At 43.2% G+C, this 20,802-nt stretch overlaps 1 protein-coding gene across 1 annotated transcript in view; it reads left to right on the top strand.

Moving 5' to 3' along the window:
- The window catches only part of RNF24 (ring finger protein 24), a 147,856-nt gene that overhangs the window by 124,241 nt on the left and 2,813 nt on the right, over window positions 1-20,802 (top strand). The window contains exons 4-5 of the mRNA XM_030191018.1: window positions 154-195; window positions 8,921-9,000. Of these exons, the coding sequence (XP_030046878.1) occupies window positions 154-195; window positions 8,921-9,000 (122 nt within the window). The remainder of the gene's footprint in view (window positions 1-153; window positions 196-8,920; window positions 9,001-20,802) is intronic.

Here is a 20,802-nt window from a genome sequence, read left to right as displayed (position 1 = left end):
CATTAAAGAAGGGTGGCTCATTCTAGTTATAAAGCTACAAAGTGCTACAGCTGCTAATTAAATCTACATTTATTTAATAAATCAGGTTGTTGGAGATGTCTTGAGCGACTGTCTGCTAACAGTGTGATTTGTTTTTTTTGTTTTTTTTTCCAGGTTATACTGAAGGAGAAGGTAAAAGAACTGAACCTACATGAGGTGAGTTGAAGCGCACAGAAGTAGACCATCCTGTCTCTGCTCCCTCCCTCACTGGAACTCTCTTGAGCTGGTCACATTGGGAGATTCAATTTATCCAGTCCTATTTTGCAGCAACATCTAGCTCTCTACTGCTAACCCTGATACTGAGGTAGTACTGTTCTGGGTCAGACTCCGCCACCTGCCTTGTAAATAAATGCATACCTCTGAAATATGCTGTTATTGCTTCTTTCTCCCATTAATCTCTCATGTATTAAGCAAAACACTCATGTGCTTAATAAAGTGTTCATAAATGCACACCTTCAGTGTAAGATCGAAGAGCTGAGCAGTCCAGATAACAAACAAAACATAAATATTAGCAAACTGTATGTATGTATGTTTTGTAATCATGGGATTGCGGGGGGGGGGGGGGAACAAATGAGAGAAATTTTAAAAAAAGATTCATTTTATAGGGAGAAAGTGCTTTTTTATGTTCAACTTCCGCATCCTTTTCTGATGCCACTTTCTTGCATAAGATCTGTTTACACAGGCAAAGTGTTAAACATGTTAGATTCGTAGCCCCTATGAGGCAAGAAATATTTATTTCACTTTGGCTCAAAGTTCTGAGTAGTTAAAGAAAAGTTTAGCATTTAGCTTGGAACAAGGTGAGCCAAGTGCACATGGCATGTGTGTGTGTTGAATAGCTTCTCCCTTTGGAAGCAGTATATATTAGTGGGTCAAATGTGAGTGTGTTGCAACACTTTTGCTTGGTATCCTTGTCTGGATTTCAGGCGCTGTAGTGCTGGAAGCCAGTGCCGAGTACTCTGCAACTTTGTGTCCTGTTTTTGGATTTACTACATCTGGCAGGCTGTAGATGGACCTGTATAACCTCTTGTTGTCTTGAGCTTTAAACACTTAACTGCAGCCTTTTTTATTGCCAGGTCTATTTCTGCTACAAATTGATATCATCAGTCTGGTTGCATGGTTTTAAAATTGCTTACATTTGGCCCAGAGGTTTGGTTTTCCTGCAACTTCTAGGAAGGTGAAACAAAATCTTCTTCAAAGATTGTAGAAACAGAAATGTCGGCAAACCGTGCAGCATGTGTTTTGCTGGACGCTGGCGTTCTATTAGCTTCAAAGTCAACACTGGTGACCTGCAAGGCCTGGTGAGACACATCACCACAGATGAGTTTTCATACTTAGCAGTAGATCCCCTGACCAAATAATGGCCAAAACAGGGTGCTTAGATTGTTAGTTGTCTTATCAATTAAAAAAAAAAAAACATGGTCGCTTACAAAAATGTTACCACCTGTTAGCATGTCTTCTTATCGTGCACATTGCTTTTTTTGTTGTTGTTTTTTTGTATGGATGGGTACATGATTTTTATCTAAAAGGTGGTGAGCTTAATTTGTATGGAGATCATTCTGCCCTTGTCATATTGTATGTGATACCTATTGCTTTAAAAACTATTTTTGCGGTAGGTGCTGTGTGTGGTTTTATGGTAACATAATTTTTTTTCTTCCCCTTGAGTTTTGTTTTGGAGACCTGTTGTATGCAGATCTACCACATGTATATTCATTGCGGTAATCTGAAAGCCTGACTGTCTAGGTGTTAGGAAACATTGCTTTATTTGAACAGTGCTAGTACCCTTGAACTCCAGAACTTTCATTTTGAATGATCCTAGCATGCTAATGGCTTTTGTATTAAATAACACCCTCTGAACTTTAGGGATGCTTTCTATAAGAAGCAGATCAAATATTGCCTTTCATCTTACTATTTTTCTATGAATAATCACTTAATGGGGAGTTCATGATCTCTCTACTTCTGAGTGTTATGATGAGATGCTCCAGTCCATATCCTCAGATTAAAATCTCCCATCAGCAGCACTTTCCCACAAGTGCAGTCTTATGCATGTTACTGTCCAGTTCTTCTGTCTGTAGGTCTCTTCAGTACAGATGGATGTACCACCTTCTCTTTTCTGTTGCTTTAGTAAAGTGTTTTTATGTAAAAGTACTATCCTCCCCCTTTTCTGCCTATTCTGTCTTTCCTGAAAAATATTATAAGCCTATATCCCAGGCCTGGGATTTCGCTGTACCACGTTTTTGTGATAGCCACAATATAACCTGAAATGGCATTTTAATATTTAGGACTAATGAGCAAAATTCTACAAATAAAATGACAACTCTTAAAATGCTTTGGAACAGCCAAAGTTCTGCTGCTTACTCCTTTTATCTGTGGTGTACCACAAGGTTCTCTGTTGTCTTCAATTCTGTTTAATATTTTTTTGGCCCCATTACTGGGGCTTATTCAGTCTCTGGTACTCGTAGCCTATGCAGATGACAAACAGATTTTGACTACTGTTAATCCGTCCAAGATATTAGAAACTTCTGCTTTAAATTAAGCCTCATTACACACTGACTCTCCACACATTAATGAAACTTAACCCAGAAAAAAATAAATAAATAAAGGTTTATTCTTTTCAAGAGAGAATCCTCGGTTTCTAATGCTCCCAGTTTTCATGGCAGGCTCATGAGTGAGCTTTTATCCTGCTTAAAAATATTAGGAATCTTTATTGACTCTGAATTATCTTTCAAATCACACATCTTAAACTTGTCTAGCAAATGCTTTTTCAAACTAAAAACCATATGTTCCCTGGCATCAGTTACTTGGACTACTGTAATTTACTATTTAAGGGAATTTGAACACTAGATATTTGGCGTATGCAACGGTTTCAAAATACTGCCATCAAGCTCCTCTTTAGTGCCAAGAAATAGGATCACATAACACCCCTCCTGAAGAGAGAAAATTGGCTCTCAATTCCACATAGAATAAGAGATTGCTTCTCATGCACATGATCCATTCCTCTGAAGAACCACAGGTTCTCTCTCGATTACTGATTCCCTACTCTTCAACTAATTTGCTACAATCTACTAATCAGAACCAATTAGTAATCCCTTCCTTTTGATATATTTTCTTGGATACCATCTGTAATTCAGTGTTTAATGTAGTAGGTCCCTCCTGCTGAAACTCCATTGCCTTCTCACTTAAGACTTTCTGTTTCTGAATGCCTTTGGCGACTAATGCAATAAACTAAGGGCTAATTAGAAATGGCAATTGAATACTGTTCTGGAGCAGGGAACTTACAGCCCAGCCTAGCACTATACACATGCATTGTGCTTAACACTATTTATTTATTTATTTATTTATTTGCATTTTGCTCACACATTTTTCGGTAGTAGCTCAAGGTGAGTTACACTCAGGTACATTGGGTATTTCCTGTCCCTGGAGGGCTCACAATCTAAGTTTGTACCTGAGGCAATGGAGGGTTAAGTGACTTGCCCAAGATCAGAAGGAGCAGCAGTGGGATTTGAACCGGCCACCTCCGGATTGCAAGACCGGTGCGCTAACCACTTGGCCACTCCTCCACTCCATTATACAGCCTATATATCTGACTCTGTCCCTAAGAATGTAAACCTGTTTTTTTTTTCTCTATTTTTTTTTTTCAAATTCCTTGTTATGTAATTTAGGGGCCCTTTTTATAAAGGATTGCCGTACAGCAACCCATAACTACCCGCCGGCCCAATGTGGGTGCTTGCGGTAGTGCATATGGCACTAGCAGAAATATTTGAAAAAATATTTTCACATGGGGGTTACCCATCAGTAATAGGGCAGCATCGTACGCTGCCCGGTTACCACCAGGTTATCGCAGGAGCCCTTACTGCCATCTCAATGCGTGGCAGTAAGTGCTCCCCCCCTCCCCCCCGGAATAGCCGCGCAGCAAGTACGAACTTACCCCACAGCCATTTCATTTTTTATTTTCACCCGCTGCAGTAAAAAGGGGTCCTGGCACATGGCAAAAACAGCTGCTGTCACTACTTTGTAAACCGCTGCAGAGGCCTGTCATGTGGCAGTATATCAAATAAAAATGAAATTTGAAATGTCCTAAATCAGTCTATAATAGTATTCAGGTGGATGGCAGACAGCTACACTCAAGTAAAATTCATAGCCTTTTCAGTCAGAGAAGTTAAGGAATAGGACTAGCCCCAGATCGAAGCAGCTACAGTCTTCTCTATTTTATGTAGAACATTATCCCAAAGGGCTCTAATTAGAGAGCACCACCATCAAAGGTGGAATAAAAGTTTCCTTGTAGGATTTTACTTCTAGAACCTGATTCCTTCTTTAAAAGGGGCCCTCCACTAGTGACAGCGGCTGTTTTGTAAAATAGTTTTTTGCATGCATAATGCCTCATAAAATTACTCTAAACAAAATATAACATAATCACACCACACTCGTGAAACTAGATAGAAATAGTTAGAACCAAATCACTTGGAGGAAAAAGCCTCATTGAGCCCAGATGTACTAAATTCAGTCTATATGTTGCTTCAGTATAATCATAGTCTGAAAAAAACCTTCAGTGGCTGAGGAAATAGTTTTAAACAGGCTTATCCAAAATCTTCAGCAAGCTTATGTTACTTTTCATGCAAAAACTGAAAAGCACTTAGGGGGTCTTTTACTAAAGCTTAGCTTCAGTTACCTGCAGCAGGGCTCATAGGGATAAAATGGGCCCTGCTGCAGATAACTTGAGCTAAGCTTTAGTAAAAGACCCCCTTAGCTTCCATAGATCTTCACATGTTTTTGCCCAACAATTGCTGCAGCTTTACTTTCTGACACACTGCATCAATCCAGCGATGGCCAGCATTTCGCATCTCTGCTTCAGGGATTAACAGGGCTCCTTGAAGAAAGGAAAAGTTCTTTACCAAAGAGCAAAAAACTCACACTGCAATATTCTAGCTAACGTTCAGCTATTCCACTCACTCTTCAGTTCAGCTCAACATACATCGCTACTGTCTGTGGGCTTGCTCACACAAAGTGGTAGTGCAGACTTTTAAGCTAGATGCCAATCTGTCAGAAGACCAGTCGGTAAGTAGCTACTCACTCCCTCTTCAATCTGAGCCAATAGGATCAAAAAAAGTGATGGCCACTCAGTCTTTCCATTTAAGCCCATAGGTTGAGGAGACTTCAAACGAAATATCCAGCATTGCTCTGCTTGCAATAAACACATCCTGCTATTACCTCCTCTCCTCAAGGACACGATCCGTTCTAGTCCCAAGCATTTCAAGAAGGAAAAAACATTGATTCAGACATTTGCAGTGTATATTTCCTCCTAAAACTCTGACACAATGGAATATGCTCTTTATGCATCACGATCATACTGTTATGTTCCAGAATTCACAAAACAAGCAGACCCCACCATGGATAACATTGTTTGTTGTTTGTTTGAGCGCATGCCTTTCAGCTGTCCTTGGTTGCACTACAGTTCTTCGAGCCGCTACCTTTTACTGTTTTGAAGTACATAGTGTACTCTGAGGAATTATTACCAGACTCCTGATGTAGGCATTTTATGACGCCGAAACACGGACCGTGTTGGGACCCTTTGTATCAACAACAATAAAAGTATTTCTTCACACTGTTTCCAGTGTTGGATTTGTCTTTTGGTCAGCCTCTACTCCTGCTTTCTTGGTTTTCCTGACGTAGAGGTTCTTCCCTGCCTTCATTTTTTTGTTCCAGAATTCTGATCTTCAGTGCCCGCATTGTTTGTCCAACATATACTTTGTCACAGGGACACTTGATGCAATAGACTACAAATGATGTATTACAGGTAGTATTTGTTCTCAACTTGTATATTTTCCCATCAACTGGGTTCTCAAACTCTTCAGCATTAACTGTAATATCACACATACTACTGCAGTGAATGTGATTTATGAAAATTATGAAGCGGCATTGGCGTGTTATAACTACATTACCAGAATTTAAGGGCAGTAGATTCAGAGTGGCCCTTAGCTAGGAGTAGAACTTCAAAGAGATTTTATGTCCCTCTGATATTTATAGAAAAACAGAAATGAGGGAAGAATCAGTGGCGAGGCAGTCTGCCTCTATGAAATGTGCTATCTGTGATGTTACAGTTAATGCTACAGAGTTCGAGAACCTAGTTGATGGGAAAATTATACAAGTTGAGATCAAATACTACCTGTAATACATCATTTGTAGTTTATGTTAGACAAACAATGTGGGCACTGAAGACCAGCATTCTGGAACATAAAAGTATGATCGTGATGCAAAAAGAGCATGTTCCATTGTCATATCACTGCAAACGTCTGAATCATGTTTTTTCCTTCTTGAAATGTCTGGTGCTAGAACGGATCCTGCCCTTGAGTGGAAGAGAGTGTGGATAAGAGTTTTGGTAGTAATATTCAGAAAGGAAAGGACGATATTTGGTAGAGAAAGAAATGGCAGATTTAGTAGTCTGTTCGATATGTGCAGAAAAAGAGAGAGGGGACCCCCCCCCCCCCCCAAGGTTATGAGCGAGGAGAAATAGAGAGTGGGAGAAGGGGAGAGGTAGGTGTAGAGGAAAATATAAGACGCTCTGTCTTTTGCCATGTTAAGTTTCAGAAGGCAGTAGGACATCTAGGCAGCAAGATCAGACAACAGGCTGAGACTTGGTCCTGGATTCTTGGTGGAATTTCAGGAGTAGAGAGATAGAACTGGGAGTCATCAGCATAAAGATGATACTGAAAACTATAGGAGGAGATCGGAGCAGCAAGGGAATAAATATATACAGAGAAGAGAAAAGGTCCCAAGACTGAGCCCTGAGGTACATCAACTGATAATAGGATAGCAATGGAGGAGGATCTACCAGACCATATGCTAAAAAGCTTAATGGGAGTGATAAGAAAACCAAGCCAGAACAGAGCCCCAAAATCCAACTGAGGACAGTTTTATCATGGAATAGATGGTGATTGCCAGCGTCTAAAGAAACAGGTTATGAAGGGGTTAGGATTGAGTAAAGGCTAATGGATCTAGCCAGGATCATGTCACTGGAGACTTTGATGCAAGCTGTTTCTGTAGAATGTGTGAATCAAGAATAGTTTGAGATGAAAGAAAGTTAAGACAGTAATAGTGAATAGCACATTCAGGTAGCTTGGATGTAAATGGGAAGAGGGAGAAGGGATGATGATTAGAAGGGCGGAGAGGGTCCAGTGAAGATCTTTTGAGGAGTGATGTAATTGCAGGATAGGGATAGGATTTGATGTACCACCTTTCTGTGGTTACAATCAAAGCAGTTTACATATTATATAAAGGTATTTATTTTGTACCTAGAGTAATGGAGGGTCAAATGACTTGCCCAGAGCCACAAGGAGCTGCAGTGGGAATAGAATCCAGTTCCCCAGGTTCTCAGGCCACTTCTCTAACCATTAGGCTATTCCTCCACACTGATATTTGAAGGCATCAACCAGTTGCAGTGGATAGTGGTAGGCTGAAAGAGTCCAGGGAGTAGGATAGATAGGCTCTTCCAAAGGACCCAGGGAGACGTGGGTTAAAAGGATGATCTTTATTGGAACAACACAATGGACTCGACACAGCTGCTGTGTTTCGATGTGAAAATGCCTGCTTCAGGAGTCTCGTAATGTCGGTGGTACAAAGGTAGATGACTGTTCCAAAATAACATGCAACTTGGACAAAGCAGATCCAAAGTCTGTAAAGACGCTAGTAGCTTCTGTCGGCAAAACGCCGAAAAACAGCAGCTGTATCAAGTCCATTGTGTTGTTCCAATAAAGACACTCCTTTTAACCCACGTCTCCCTGGGTCATCTACCCTACTCCCTGTACTCTTTCTTGCTGATTCACGTAGGGACAGTGTGTTCCTCCACCTTGTGTAGTGATAGGCTGAGACATGCCAGATGGAAGGGATGCAGTGCGGGAGAGAGAACTGTTGGGTGGGAATGAGATCAAAGGAACAAGTTTTGAGTTTGGAGAAATAGAGATGATGAGCGGTTTCCTCCTCAGTGATGTTACAAAAGGAAGAAAGGGTGGCAGGGAATGAAGGAAGGACTTGCATAACCCCAGGAATAATTTTTATAAAAGTCTTTTATACGCATAAAAAGGCCTTTATGCACAAAAACTCCTTTATAAAAGTATCCTCACATTGTGGAAAAACAGAGATATCTATAAATTTTGAATCTGTGAGTTTGTACAGGAGGCTGATGCTTTATATGCTTCAAACTTCTTGAAATATAAAAACACTGAAGCATGTTCTTCTGTGTGTTTGCTTACCGCTTTACAAACTGCCAAAACAATTAACTCCAGCTATATTTTCCACTGAAAGAAACATGCAAACCTTGATCTACTATATTTGCCTATAGATCTACAAAAAGAAAATGCATGTTATTAGACAGGAAATGACCTCATCATTATGTCTTTAGGTACCACCCTTATGTGGGCAGACTTGTTGAGGCCTCAGTTGACTTAACCTAAGTCATCTAGTTACTTTTATCTTTGGCCCGAAAAAAACAAGTTATCCAGTTATTTAAGTAGTTCTGCTTAAGCGGATAACTCTGAATATTGAAACCATCTGATTAACTTTCAGCGCTGCCTCAGGAATGTCTTCTAGTTTGCCTCCTCAAAAAACACATAACTATTTGACCAGAAATTGAGTTGTCCCTCTAAAAGTTAAACACCATCAGAAGGCCCAAATTTTGGAGCCAGCAATTTTTACAGTTAAGTCTGAATGTATTACATGTTTTGAATATCAACTTTGCAGAACCTTTTATTTTATTTTTTTATTTTTAAGGTCAGGTGTTATCTGCTAAGCATTTTTGATCATGTATACAACTGTCCTTCCTTCTGCATGGACATAATTCAGAGACAGTTGTTAGCATGGTGTAAAGCCACAAAGTCTCTTTATCTTTCAGATCTGCGCAGTTTGTTTGGAGGAGTTCAAGCCGAAGGATGAGCTGGGAATCTGTCCGTGCAAACATGCCTTCCACAGGAAGTAAGTACAGCGCCAACCCCCAAAAAACAAAGACATGGGTAAAGTTAACCTACACTGCCTGGCAGTCCTACTGGGCAAACTGGATGGACCATATCGGTCTTTTCCCTCATCCAGAATGTTAACTGTGGGGCCCTTTTACTAAAGTTTACTGCGCTCTAACGGACATTAGTGTTCGCTAAATGCTGTGCATCCTTTAGTGAAAGGGCCCCTACGTGTTGTTATACATGTACAGTGGAGTCCTGTCTATAGGGTTTTAGAAATTTTACATTTATCACACTAGGTGTCGCGCATATGCTAACATTCTGTTGTGTGTTAATATTTTAAGAATATTTTTATGTCTATTTTACTTTTCAGTAAACCTGAAGGCATATTTGGGATTGTGAGCAGTGTGTTGTCATTAGTCTTTGAATGACACTCACTCACAGGCCAAAGATCAAAAGCAAACACGAGCACTAGAGGCTATTAGCTCCATACTAGCGGTGCGTTTGCTGCCGCCCAATGATCAGAGCCAGTGAGCGTGTGTAACAACTAGCTCACCGGCTCTGAACGCAATGCTAAATGAGTCATCACCTATTCCTCCCCAATGCTCAGCGGGCAGCACGCCAAACAAAGGCGCTGCTCCAACAGCAAACTCTACTCCAGCTTGAAGCTGGCGTTAGGGTTTTCCAAGGCATTGGAGAGGAATGGGGAAACCCTGTCCAGTCTGCATTTACATGCTCACAGGCTCCCCACCCCCAACTGGACACAAGGGGCTGGAGGTCTGGTGGACCTCCAGAACCCCCTCCCCCCGCAGCAGTAAAAAAAATACCTGGTGGTCCAGTGAGACCCTACTAGCTGTCCCCCTACTCACTCTGGTGGGCTAGTGCCCCCCTACCCTCCCCCCATCCCATACCTGGAAACAGGAGGAAGGAGTAGCACTCCCTCCTGCTGCGAGTTCTGCTTCAAAATGGCAGCGCCCTGCCCTGCTCGGTACATCCTAGGATGCCCTAGGCGGGGCTTCACTACCATGTAAAGGAGTTTCTCCCTTATATGGTAGTGAACCCCTGGCCAGTGCATCCCAGGATGCAGCGAGCAGGGAGCCATCATTTTGAAGCTACTCCCTCCTCCTGCTTCCAGGTACAGGGGGGCTTGGGAACAGCACTAGCCCACCAGGGTGGGTGGGGGGCAACTAGTAGGGTCCCATTGGACTACCAGGTAATCTCTTTATTGCTGGGGGGTAGGGGGGTCTGGAGGTCCACTGGACCTCCATTCCCTTCTGTCGGGCTATGTTTGATAGGTCCGGGCTTTTTTTGTTTTACAGCATGGATCGGCACAATCTTCCCACAGAAGTACCCCGATGATCAACGCTAATAGCGTGCATAATTTTGCATACTATTAGCGTTGATCATAGGGATGTTATTTCCCTGCTGGTGCTAATTTTACAGCACTGTTCGGAACAGCGAAGGGAAATTGATAACAAACAAACACTTATTAATTTTTTTATTTGTTTGGATTTGGTTCACGCCTTTTTCAGTGGTACCTCAAGGCAAGTTACATTCAGGTTCAGTAGGTACATAATGCTATCTGATTTCAGCTACGCCTATAAATACTACCTTCCACTTCTCAGCAGATTTCTTTTTCTATAATAAAAATAAGAAAATATATAATGAGGGCAATTTTTCAAAGCCAGTTAGTTGGGTAAACTGCCTTTTCTTCTGATTGCCCTGCTCAAAAAGATTTAAAATAGTGCACAAGTTTCACAGCTTTAAAAGAAGTGTGCTGACCAGTGTGCTCAGTGGCAAGGGCTGTAAATTGTCCCAGTATTAATTCCAGTTAAACTGGAATTGAAAGGCGGAAGCTACTGGGCCAGCAAAAACAGGGCGTACTCCTGAGAATCTGTTTGTTTGTTTGTTATGGTACGTTCCATACCACCTTTCCTGTGCAGACAGCTAAGCCATTTAGAATAAATAAAACAGAGAGAAATAGGGAGAGGTTGGGAGAGTACTCTGTACATAGGATTGCATTTTCAAAGCTTACATGTGTACTCTCCCCTCCTCCCCTTACAGAAAAAGGAAGTGCAACATCATCTTTTCTCATCACTAGGTACCTTTAGTAAATGAAATTCTCTGAGGACAGGCAGGCTGCTTGTTCTCACATGTGGGTCAATGTCTGCGTCGGCCCAGGAATCGGCATTTTGCAAGAAAATATTTTAAAAAGTTTTGCCAGAGTCTTCTGGCGCGCGTGCGGACCAATTTCCCGCCCATCGCGCAAACGCGTTCCTCAGTTTTCTCCGCGTTAAGGTGTGGTAGAGTTTTTTTTTCTGCGCTCCTCTCAGGCCCGGAAAAGAGTCTTCGTTCGTTTTGTGGCTTTTTGCCTTCTTTTCTTTTCTTTTTTCACAAATTCTACAGTTTAAAAAAAAAAAAAAAACACTTCCCTTTTAAAGTTTCCTTTCTTTTCGACCCGGCCTTGCAGGCGGGTTGTTCCCTTCTTTTTGTGCCCTTTTTTCTTTTAACAGGCACAATCGTATCTTTTGATTTCGCCGAAGCCGTTTTTCCTTCCATGTCATCGAAGACACCCAGCAGCTTCAAACGTTGTACTCGGTGCAACTGGACCATCTCAGGTACCGATACCCATGCCTGGTGTATCCAGTGCCTTGGGCCTAACCCATAGCCCAGCCGCTTGTAGTCTGTGTCTTCGTATGAAGAACTGACCCAAGCATCTCGAGAAGCCCAACGAGAAAAGCTTTATGGGGCTCGGTCCGGTCCTTCGACATCGGTACCGAGGTCGGCAGCGTCGACATCGACCTTGAGGGAAGCATCGACGTCGGAAGCAGAGGTAATGGCTGCTGAAAGACCTATTCACGCTGGGAGCAGTGAGGCATCGAGTTGGTCTCCACCTGCATTGAGTCCTCCTGTTATGCAGGCCCCCCGGGACCGACCTTCGTAGGACCCTGCCCCAAGGAGGCATGAGGATTCCACGTCCTCATCGGTACCAGAAACCTGGTAAAATGTTTGCTTGAAATAGAAGATTTGTAGTATGTGCTAGTAATACAGTAATTCCTGATCTCTAGATCATACAGAGCAGCCTAAGGGGGAGATGCTGAAAGCAAATTGGACTCTCAACGTTTCGTTTAGACTAGTTTTAGCCAGTCTAAATGAAATATTATTTTGTGGCTAATACACAAAGGCTTTTGGCTACTGCTTTATTGTGACCGAAAGTTCTATGCTAATGAGCTCACTTGTATTAAAATGAGCTCATTAGCAGATTCCCTCTAATACACAGAAAACCGGCTCACAAAACCCTGTGCCCTAATGACTGAAAACTACCAACAGCTCTGAGCTGCTGTTAGGGTCCCATGCTAACTTTTCTGTCAGTGCCTCAGTGCTAATTGGCTGAGGTACTGATAGGGAAGTCACAGTGGCAGCGTGCTGTGGCCCCTTACCCCAGAGCCTCCCCCCAACCAAAAATAAAAAATCCCTAGTGTTCTGGTGGACCCCTCCTGATACCCCCCCCCCCCCCCACACACACACAAAAAATAGCCTGGTGGTCCAGCGGGCCCACCAACCCAACCCAGCAGTCACCAGGCCAGACTGGGTCTAACACCCTAGTCATCACTGGCCGTGTTAGTCTAATGGAATCCCACCCTCACACACACCTCCAAACCCCCGCCCCCATATACCTTTGGTAGGAGGCAAGAGTGATGCCTACTCCCTTCTGCCTCTGGGCCTGCCCTCTTCAAAACAGTGGCACCCTGCACCTGCCCAGAGCACTGGGAGGGGCCTAAGTACCATATAAGGAGGTATTTTTCCTATACAGTGGTGGAAATAAGTATTTGATCCCTTGCTGATTTTGTAAGTTTGCCCACTGACAAAGACATGAGCAGCCCATAATTGAAGGGTAGGTTATTGGTAACAGTGAGAGATAGCACATCACAAATTAAATCCGGAAAATCACATTGTGGAAAGTATATGAATTTATTTGCATTCTGCAGAGGGAAATAAGTATTTGATCCCCCACCAACCAGTAAGAGATCTGGCCCCTACAGACCAGGTAGATGCTCCAAATCAACTCGTTACCTGCATGACAGACAGCTGTCGGCAATGGTCACCTGTATGAAAGACACCTGTCCACAGACTCAGTGAATCAGTCAGACTCTAACCTCTACAAAATGGCCAAGAGCAAGGAGCTGTCTAAGGATGTCAGGGACAAGATCATACACCTGCACAAGGCTGGAATGGGCTACAAAACCATCAGTAAGACGCTGGGCGAGAAGGAGACAACTGTTGGTGCCATAGTAAGAAAATGGAAGAAGTACAAAATGACTGTCAATTGACAAAGATCTGGGGCTCCACGCAAAATCTCACCTCGTGGGGTATCCTTGATCATGAGGAAGGTTAGAAATCAGCCTACAACTACAAGGGGGGAACTTGTCAATGATCTCAAGGCAGCTGGGACCACTGTCACCACTGAAAACCATTGGTAACACATTACGACATAACGGATTGCAATCCTGCAGTGCCCGCAAGGTCCCCCTGCTCCGGAAGGCACATGTGACGGCCCGTCTGAAGTTTGCCAGTGAACACCTGGATGATGCCGAGAGTGATTGGGAGAAGGTGCTGTGGTCAGATGAGACAAAAATTGAGCTCTTTGGCATGAACTCAACTCGCCGTGTTTGGAGGAAGAAAAATGCTGCCTATGACCCAAAGAACACCGTCCCCACTGTCAAGCATGGAGGTGGAAATGTTATGTTTTGGGGGTGTTTCTCTGCTAAGGGCACAGGACTACTTCACCGCATCAGTGGGAGAATGGATGGGGCCATGTACCGTACAATTCTGAGTGACAACCTCCTTCCCTCCGCCAGGGCCTTAAAAATGGGTCGTGGCTGGGTCTTCCAGCACGACAATGACCCAAAACATACAGCCAAGGCAACAAAGGAGTGGCTCAGGAAGAAGCACATTAGGGTCATGGAGTGGCCTAGCCAGTCACCAGACCTTAATCCCATTGAAAACTTATGGAGGGAGCTGAAGCTGCGAGTTGCCAAGCGACAGCCCAGAACTCTTAATGATTTAGAGATGATCTGCAAAGAGGAGTGGACCAAAATTCCTCCTGACATGTGTGCAAACCTCATCATCAACTACAGAAGACGTCTGACCGCTGTGCTTGCCAACAAGGGTTTTGCCACCAAGTATTAGGTCTTGTTTGCCAGAGGGATTAAATACTTATTTCCCTCTGCAGAATGCAAATAAATTCATATACTTTCCACAATGTGATTTTCCGGATTTAATTTGTGATGTGCTATCTCTCACTGTTACCAATAACCTACCCTTCAATTATGGGCTGCTCATGTCTTTGTCAGTGGGCAAACTTACAAAATCAGCAAGGGATCAAATACTTATTTCCACCACTGTATATGGTACTTAGACCTCTCCCAGTGCATCCGATGATGCACCGGACAGGGCACCTCATTTTAAGAGGGTGGGCCCTGGCAGGAGGGAGTAGGCATCCCTTCCGCCTCCTACCAAAGGTAAGTGGATGGGTCTGGGGGGGTTGAGATTCCACTAGACCACCAGGGCCAGTGGCGACTAGGGGGTCGGGTCGGTGGGCCTGCTAATCCACCAGGCTATTTTTTGGGGGGTGGGAAATCGGAAAGTGTTGACCAGACCACCGGAGATCTTTTAAAGTTTGTGGGAGTTGGGATGGGTCCACTGGACCACCAGGGAATTAAGTGCATTGGGAGCCCCTACCCCCCACCCCCCCTTCAGTTCAATGGACATGTGCACAAGAGCAGTGCTAGGAAGGTTTTTGGACCTCTTTACCAACCAATGTTCAACATTAACAGCGTGCACATAATTTTCATGCTGTTAATATTGAGCTTCGGTTGCTGTTTGTTTCTCGTTGTAATGGCTGGTATTTTCCGGTGCTGTAGGGAACAGTGCCGGAGTTCTGTGCATCTCCTACGTCTGCCAGCTCAGCCATCCTGCTGCACAGATGCCTGGAGCTGGTTTAGACCTGACTCGGAACATTCCAGACATAAATGCCTAAACTTAGAAACTGGTATGTCTCCTGCTCTCTCCACCTCAAAATTAAGATGCTTGATGTGAATTTAGCATGAGTAGAATAAAGAAGGGCATGCTGTTCTCTATGTTTTGTGTCAGGTTGCTGCTGTGCAGAATGGGAGTTATTTACACAGAGGAATATAATAAGGCCTGCAGATATTGTGCAGAAAAGTGACTTCTGTGCCAGCCTACATCATGTGAATCTGGCTTGCAGTTCACTGGAGAAAGGATTCAACTCCCATGACCTGTGCCATATGTTTGAGTCTTTTAGGACACTGTTTCCCAAGTCAGATTTACATACATTGCCTCCATCATATGCAAATCTCTTTCATGCATGTTCATTGTTGAATGGTCAGTATTCTCAGTGGAGAAGGGTAGTTAGTGGGGTCCCGCAGGGGTCTGTGCTGGGACCGCTGCTTTTTAACATATTTATAAATGACCTAGAGATGGGAGTAACTAGTGAGGTAATTAAATTCGCAGATGACACAAAATTATTCAGGGTCGTCAAGTCACAGGAGGAGTGTGAAAGATTACAGGAGGACCTCGCGAGACTGGGGGATTGGGTGTGCAAGTGGCAGATGAAGTTCAATGTTGACAAATGCAAAGTGATGCATGTGGGTAAGAAGAACCCGAATTACAGCTATTTCATGCAAGATTCCGCGTTAGGAGTTACGGAATTAGAAAGGGATCTGGGAGTCATCGTAGATAAGATGTTAAAAACTTCTGCTCAGTGTGCTGCGGTGGCTAAGAAAGCGCACAGAATGTTGAGTATTATTAGGAAAGGGATGGAAGACAAACACGAGGATGTTATAATGCCGTTGTATCACTCCATGGTGCGACCGCACCTCGAGTATTGTGTCCAATTCTGGTCGCCGCGTCTCAAAAAAGATATAAACAAATTAGAAAAGGTGCAGAGAAGGGCGACGAAAATAATAAAGGGAATGGAACGACTTCCCTATGAGAAAGGCAGCTGAGGGGTGATATGATAGAAGTGTACAAGATAATGAGCGGAGTAGAGCGGACAGATGTGAAGCGTTTGTTTACACTTTCAAACAACAACAAAACCAGGGGACACAAGATGATAGAATATGGTAGATTTAAAACAAATAGGAGAAAGTTTTTCTTTACTCAGCATGTAGTTAGACTCTGGAACTCATTGCTGGAGAATGTAGTGACAGCAGCTGGCCTTACGGAATTTAAAGGGGGTTTGAACAGATTCCTGAGGGAAAAGTCCATTGAACATTATTAATTTTTTTTTTTTTTTTTTTTTTTTTGGGGGGGGGGAGGGGGTGTTTGCCGGTTCTTGAAGCCTGGATTGGCCGCTGTCGGAGACAGGATGCTGGGCTTGATGGACCCCTGGTCTTTTCCCAGTATGGCGGTGCTTATGTACTTATATATCCTGAAAACCTGACTGGCAAGGGGCTACTCCGGGTCCATCTTTTTGAAACACTGTTTTAGGAATAATTATACAACTGCACCTATATATAGATTCCTAGAGGGTGCCTGATTGGCATGTGTGTGTCCACCTGCAAGCTACACACTGGAAGATATGCACCTGGTTACAGAATAGTGCTTAGGTACACTTTGTGCATTTTAGCACCTACTTTATAGAATGATTGCTTTAGTAACATAGTAGATGACGGCAGAAAATAGGGAGCTAGATGATGCACCTTGTTCTATTAGCCATACGTTTATGGGATCATAGAAAAGGAGGCACAAAAAATCTCAAGTGGACTTCTGGAACCACACCTAACAGGTTTGTTTTACTGGGATATTGCATATGAATATGCATCATAGTAACATAGTAGATGACGGCAGAGAAAGACCTGTACGGTCCATCCAGTCTGCCCAACAAGATAAACTTATATGTGCTATTTTATGTGTATACCTGACCTTGATTTGCATCTGCCATTTTCAGGGCCTAGACTGTAGAAGTCGGCCCAGCACTAGCCCCGCCTCCCAACCACTAGACCCGCCTCCCACCACTGGCTCTGCCACCCAATCTCCGCTAAGCTTCTGAGGATCCATTCCTTTGTTTATCCCACGCATTTTTGAATTCCGTTACCGTTTTCATCTCCACCACCTCCCGCAGGAGGGCATTCCAAGTATCCACCACTCTCTCCGTGAAAAAATACTTCCTGACATTTTTCTTTAGTCTTCCCCCCTTCGATCTCATTTCATGTCCTCCAGTTCTACCGCCTTCCCATCTACGGAAAAGGTTTGTTTGCGGGTTAATACCTTTCAAATTTTGAACGTCTGTATCATATCACCCCTGTTTCTCCTTTCCTCCAGGGTATACACGTTCAGGTCAGCAAGTCTCTCCTCATACGTCTTGTAACGCAAATCCCATACCATTCTCGTAGCTTTTCTTTGCACCACTTCAATTCTTTTTACATCCTTAGCAAGATATGGCCTCCAAAACTGAACACAATACTCCAGGTGGGGCCTCACCAACGATTTATACAGGGGCATCAACACCTCCTTTCTTCTGCTGGTCACACCTCTCTCTATACAGCCTAGCAGCCTTCTAGCTACGGCCACCGCCTTGTCAACACTGTTTCGTCGCCTTCAGATCCTCAGATACTATCACCCCAAGATCCTTCTCCCCATCCGTACATATCAGACTCTCACCGCCTAACACATATGTCTCCCGTGGATTTCTACTCCCAAAGTGCATCATTTTGCATTTCTTCGCATTGAATTTTAATTGCCAAACCTTAGTCCATTCTTCTAGCTTCCGCAGATCCTTTTTCATGTTTTCCACTCCCTCCCGGGTGTCAACTCTGTTACAAATCTTAGTATCATCCGCAAAAAGGCAAACTTCACAAATATATTGAACAGAATCGGCCCCAGCACCGATCCCTGAGGCACTCCACTACTCACCTTTCCCTCATGCGAGCGAATTCCATTAACCACCACCCTCTGGCGTCTGTCCATCAACCAGTTTCTAATCCAGTTCACCACTTTGGGTCCTATCTTCAGCCTGTCAAGTTTATTTAAGAGCCTCCTGTGGGGAACCGTGTCAAAAGCTTTGGTGAAATCTAAGTAGATTACATCTATAGCACGTCCCTGATTCAATTCTCCGGTCACCCAGTCAAAGAATTCAATGAGATTCATTTGGCACAATTTACCTTTGGTAAAACCATGTTGTCTTGGATCTTGCAACTTATTGGCTTCCAGGAATTCACTATCCTTTCCTTCAGCATCGCTTCCATTACTTTTCCAATAACCGAAGTGAGGCTTACCGGCCTGTAGTTTCCAGCTTCTTCCCTATCACCACTTTTGTGAAGAGGGACTACGTCCGCCGTTCTCCAATCCCACGGAACCTCTCCCATCTCCAAGGATTTATTAAACAAATCTTTAAGAGGACCCGCCAGAACCTCTCTGAGCTCCCTCAATATCCTGGGGTGGATCCCGTCCGGTCCCACGGCTTTGTCCACCTTTAGATTTTCAAGTTGTTCATACACACTCGCTTCAGTGAACAGTGCTTTATCCACTCCATTTTCATTCGTGCTTTTGCCAGTCAATTACGGTCCTTCTCCAGGATTTTCTTTTGTGAAAACAGAACAAAAGTATCTATTTAGCAAATTTGCTTTTTCTTCATCATTATCTACATAGCGGTTCGCAGCATCTTTTAGTCTCACAATTCCCATTTTAGTCTACCTCCTTTCACTAATATAACTGAAGAAATTTTTGTCACCCGTCCTTACATTTCTAACCATTTGTTCTTGGCTTCTTTCAGTTTCATCCGGTATTCCTCTCTGTGCTCCTCTTTTTGAGTTTTTCTGTATTTCAGGAATGCCAAATCTTTAGCCTTTATGTTCTCAGCCACTTGCTTGGAGAACCATATCGGTTTCCTTTTTCTCTTGCTTTTATTTACTCTCCTTACGTAAAGGTTTGTGGCCCTATTTATAGCTTCTTTCAGCCTGTGGCCCTATTTATAGCTTCTTTCAGCCTGGACCACTGTCCTTCCACTTCTCGTTCGCCCTCCCAGCCCATCAGCTCCTTCCTCAGGTATTCCACCATTTTACTAAAGTCAGCATGCTTGAAATCCAGGACTTTGAGTTTTGAGTAGCCGCCCTCCACTTCAGCTGTCATATCAAACCAAACCGTTTGATGGTCACTGCTGCCCAGGTGGGCACCCGCTCAGACATTTGACACACTATCCCCATTAGTGAGCACCAGATCCAGCGTCGCTCCCTCCCTCATGGGTTCCGTCACCATTTGTCTGAGCAGAGCACTTTGAAAAGCATCCACGATCTCTCTACTTCTTTCCGATTCTGCAGATGGAACCTTCCAATCTACATCCAGCAGATTGAAATCTCCCAGCAACAGCACCTCTCTCTTCTTTCCCAACTTTTGAATATCTGTGATCAGATCTTTATCTAGTTCCTCCAATTGTGTCGGGGGTCTGTAGACAACACCCACGTGGACAGAGGTTCTATCATCTCTTTTTAAGGTGATCCATATCGCTTCTTCCTTTCCCCAGGTCCCTGTCATTTCAGTCGCTGTGATATCATTTCTCACATACAGAGTTACTCCTCCACCTTTATGACCATCTCTATCCTTCCTAAATAAATTATAGCCTGGTATGTTTGCATCCCATTCATGGGGAACCATTGAGCCATGTCTCTGTGATTGCAACAATGTCTAAGTCTGCCTCCATTTGCATATACATGTGGTAGTTGTCCTGAGAAATGGAGGTGTTAAGGATAAGGCACCAAATTGGAAGACAATGTTCCGTCCACTACCCTTCCTTCAGGCCATCTAGGTTATGTCAAGGTGTCCTTAAAAATCTTTTAATGATACAGATTCCAACACTTCCATAGGCAGCTTGTTCCTGTGCCCAGCTATATTTACATTTAGATACCATTTTTTATGTTTAACCTAAATATCTCCTGCTGCAATTTAAGGCTAATATTACGTGTCCTTTCAGCAGTGGAGGTTGGCAACAACCAGTTACTCCCTCCATTTGTGGGCTCAAAGATGACGATCAGGTCACGCCTTACTTATCTGTTTTCTGAATCAAACAAACCCAACTCTTTCTTATCCTCATGGGTCAAAGGATCTATGAACTAACAGGTCAGCATTTATAAGTACATAAGTATTGCCATACTGGGACAGACCAATGGTCCATCAAGTCCAGCATCCTGTTTGCAACAGTGGCCAATCCAGGTCACAAATACCTGGCAAGATCCCCAAAAAAGTACAAAACATTTGATATAGTTGTTTTCGTATCGGTACTGAAGGGTGGAAATAACAGAAGTGTGTGTATTTATATCAAGTGATTAATATATTAAAAGGATAAGGTTAGTCATTTAGTTGAACCTTAGAAGAACCGATGACGAGGTAGGTGCCTAAATCCTTGTAGTAAAAAATAAAGATTACACAAGGTGCAACGCTGAGGTTTTCAGGTTCTGATAGAATTCACCAGTGGGAACATTGAGAATTAATCATTGACATTTGGTTTGTCCCACATCAAATTTGGCCTTCAACTTAGGTATTAACTCCAATTAACAGCCAGTTATTGAATTAAGTTGCATGCGCAACTGATCTTATTCTATAAATTTCATGCACAGCTTTGCATGCTAAGGGTAAAGTTGGGTGCGCAAAAGTATAGAATTAAGGGATAATTGTGTAACTCCTATGTGCTGTCCAAGGGTAACAGTAAGTGCTGGAAGGCACAGTAAGTCTTTTCAGCACTTGATGGAGAAAATTATTCTTTTTTTTTTTTTTTGTGATAGTGCACATTAACTTTTGATTTGGA

This window comes from Microcaecilia unicolor, chromosome 2 (genome assembly GCF_901765095.1).
Source record: "Microcaecilia unicolor chromosome 2, aMicUni1.1, whole genome shotgun sequence".
Lineage (NCBI taxonomy): Eukaryota > Metazoa > Chordata > Amphibia > Gymnophiona > Siphonopidae > Microcaecilia > Microcaecilia unicolor.
The sequence above is the reverse complement of the archived record's forward strand: the minus strand, read 5'-3'. Positions and strand labels throughout refer to the sequence as shown.